The sequence below is a fragment of the Galdieria sulphuraria genome, assembly GCF_000341285.1.
Source record: "Galdieria sulphuraria unplaced genomic scaffold scaf_275, whole genome shotgun sequence".
Taxonomy (NCBI): Eukaryota; Rhodophyta; class Bangiophyceae; order Galdieriales; family Galdieriaceae; genus Galdieria; species Galdieria sulphuraria.
In genome coordinates, this window is record NW_005178200.1 from 591 (window position 1) to 3,909 (window position 3,319).

The window sequence follows — 3,319 nt, forward strand, 5'->3', positions numbered from 1 at the left end:
TTTTGAAATATTATGGATATGGGGCTTTAGATAACGAAAGCTGAATAAACTTGTATTTTGAAAGCAAGGGAAAAGTTTTCAGTTCAAAATATACTCAACTTGTTGGAAACCATAAAATAAAGCAAGCAAAAGGACACTGTTGAAAACCTTGGTTGTGTTCACCTGGTAAAATGTTTTGACGATGGCGACTGTAGATACTAGTCCCTTTTTGAGAAACGCCTTTGTTTTTTTGAATTAGTGGGTTTACCGAGGGTGAAATATGTCTAAAACGATATTTTAGTAGTAAGAGTGATAAAGTTGGAACTAGTATTGATGGTGTTTCTGAAAGGCATCTATTGCAAATCGTCTTTGGTCCTTATATAGTTGGAAAGGAGGGTAACATTAGTAGTACGGTGTGAATGGGAAACAAGGCGATTTGTGTGAAACAGTATTTGCATGTCAAGTGTGCTGCTGATCTTTTTTTTTTCCAACACACTGAAGGTCATTCTGTTGAAAGTAGTGGTAGTTGTAGCTGTCAAAAAGTGAAAAGGAAACTTCACATTTTGTACATAACAGCTTGCGTTTGGATAGTATACAAAGCATCTCTAAAAGAAACTCACGAAGGATGGGTTGAGCTTCTACAATATTACACGAGCGCAAATATTGATGCAGTCGTTTCCGACTAGAGTTTTGGTTTGACTCTGAAAATAAAGTCCAACTTTTGGTAAATAATTCCTAGAAAGCATATGCAGACGAACAAAGTGGTTTGCAAATACATTGACACGAACCATAAAGCATTTTTCGATTATCACAGCAAAATCAAACCATTCGCCACTACTTGAAATTCAACCGAAACAGCAACAACAACAAATATGAGCCCAAGGCTAGTGAAGTATGGCATAGTCATCAAGTCTACAAAGAGAATGATTCCTGCTTCTATCTTTTACTGTTTTCTTCGTTGTTGGCATGAGTGGAGAATTGCAATTGTTTTATTTGCTTCGAATTGTAAAATGACAGCAACGACAACAACAAACAAGAGAAAGTCATATTGTATTGGTTAGTGGTACAGGAATATTAATAATAGTTTTTGTCATAAAAGCACGAATTTGACCTATTTTTTACCATAAAGGAAAATTGTATTGTCGAGTTTACAAAATAAAAGGGCATTATTTGCACACTTACGACTATTTCTGTACCTTACTATCAGTAGAACTACATACGGTCCTGCTTTTGAACAACAAATAGGTATCGAGTTGCTTTCTTCGTCGATTTTCGATTTTGCCTGTACCTGTTTGAGACTAATCTTTACCGTTTGATTCTTGAAACGAACTTATTTGTTATCTCATGATAGTATGATGAAGCAATTAGTCGTCATTTCTTTTCGGAAAACGTCGACGTAAAAACTTTTCAGGAGTTTTTTTCATTGGAATTCCCGATCACATAGAATCTCTTTGTCCCGTGATAGTTGTATTGCTTTTGGAGGAGTGGGCAATTGATAGTCCAAATGATCAATTCGAGACAATTTCGTCAGTTGAATCAATTAATCAGTGACAAGTGAACTTGCAGCATCATGAAAGTGTACAACATGTGATCTAGAATCTACTACTGATTTATCTTGATATATTGTAATGCTCTCATGTTGAAACCATCTTATGATTATTTGTGCTTTAGAACATTTCCATCTTACTTGTTCGACCCTAAGACCAGCTTCATATGAAGTTAGCCATCTAATCGATAAGGATAGGGTAATACCTCTATTTCGTCTTTTCTCTTCTTTATCGGTGTAATTGTAGAATGGTGAACATCTTGTTCTTTAGGTTGTAACATGTTGTGAAAACAGTTGAATGCTCATTGTACAAGAAAAGGGATGAAGATGATAGAAAGTAGTATTCGAAGACTGCGGGATGATGTCAATTCAAAGAAAAAATCAACTAGATTGCAGTCAAAGTTCTGTACAAAAGATCTGCTGGGAATAGAAATTGAACTTGTCCTAGTACGACCTACTGGTTGTTTTCCCTTATTATTATGAATTGTCATAAAAGAAAAAAAATTTATGTTTTACATAGTATATACTTTTCAATGAAAGAATATAGAAAGGTTAGTTGAAAGAACTTCAAGGAAAAGAAGTAAATGAATGCTTCCCTGGTTTCACAGGGTTAGAATGTCAGACCTATGATTTATAGATTTTGAGGTTGATCCTCACAAAAAACAGAATCAATTCTGTGATTTTTACACAAGTAGCAGCAAAACACAAACTAATAGTCATGTTCTAATTTCAGGACCTTTTTGTATATCCTTTGTTGCTTGAACTTTTTTTACAACCTTTGGTGGTTTTCATTCCCTCTTACTCTTGGACTATTACCAAAATTGATTCAAGTGAAAAATGACATTGTATTTATGCCGTACGAATACCTTGTTTCTATTGATGAGTTGAATTTGAATCTTATTTCAGAGTGATATCCGAAACAATTCTGGTTACAGCTTTATTGAAGGAAGTAATGATCACTTGCTTTAGAGTACTCTGAATCTTACCACTTCTAGTTAAATCTCAACGGGATATGGCATAATTATTCTAGTAGATACGTAAGAAAAGGTCTATTTGATTTCTTCCTTCTCAATGTATCTAGAAACTGGTTACTGTTTTATACTACTTGAATTGTATACTGAATTCAATGATTTACTGTTCATTGGAAAGAAAGTAAGATATTTCTTGATACTGCTCATTTAAAATGACAGTCTGTGTAGGAGTTGGTTATTGGTTGATTACTAGTTGAATATTTCATCAAGACGAAATTCTGTTTCATAAGTTAATGAAATGTCCTCTATGGTTGATTCAACTTTTTGAATTCTTAAAGATTATACTGAATTTATCGAACGAATTAGTCCGTATCCCGAGAAAAACGATTTGTCATATAGTATTGATAGTAGTATTATTACTAAGGATACAGAAGACTAGGGAGATGAAGACTTGGTTTGAGAAAAACTTGGTAGTGTTTGAGTGTCCAATTATTACTCCGCAATATTGGATACGTTTTCGTTGATCATTTCATTCTGAATAGTTTCATGAATCTACTCAAGCGATGAATTGTAATGTATCTTTACAGTGCCACGAATGTAATACTACCAGTTTATATATTTTGATATTGACTGGTTGTTTGCTTAGATATAACTACGTTAACCTTTACTTGATTCAATTGATTACTACTTGTTTTTTGAAGTGCTTTTAGTTATACTATTTCGTTCCAACCAAGCATTACTGGGTACGCTATAGTCACTTCGCAGATAAGAATCAGATGTCAATCTTTTTTCAAGTATTCGCATCTAAATGCGTTGATTGTTA

General features: G+C 33.8%; 1 protein-coding gene across 1 annotated transcript; it reads left to right on the forward strand.

The window, feature by feature from the left end:
- The first annotated feature begins 380 nt into the window (after positions 1–380).
- Positions 381–706, forward strand: Gasu_64810 (uncharacterized protein). Its single transcript, XM_005702322.1, has one exon. It carries the CDS (start codon positions 399–401, stop codon positions 663–665), a length of 267 nt encoding a protein of 88 aa, XP_005702379.1. The 5' UTR covers positions 381–398; the 3' UTR covers positions 666–706.
- The last annotated feature ends 2,613 nt before the right edge of the window (positions 707–3,319 follow it).

Bases quoted from the DNA above. Each gene is read 5' to 3' on its own strand.
- Gasu_64810 (XM_005702322.1), top strand. From the start codon at position 399: ATGGGAAACAAGGCGATTTGTGTGAAACAGTATTTGCATGTCAAGTGT.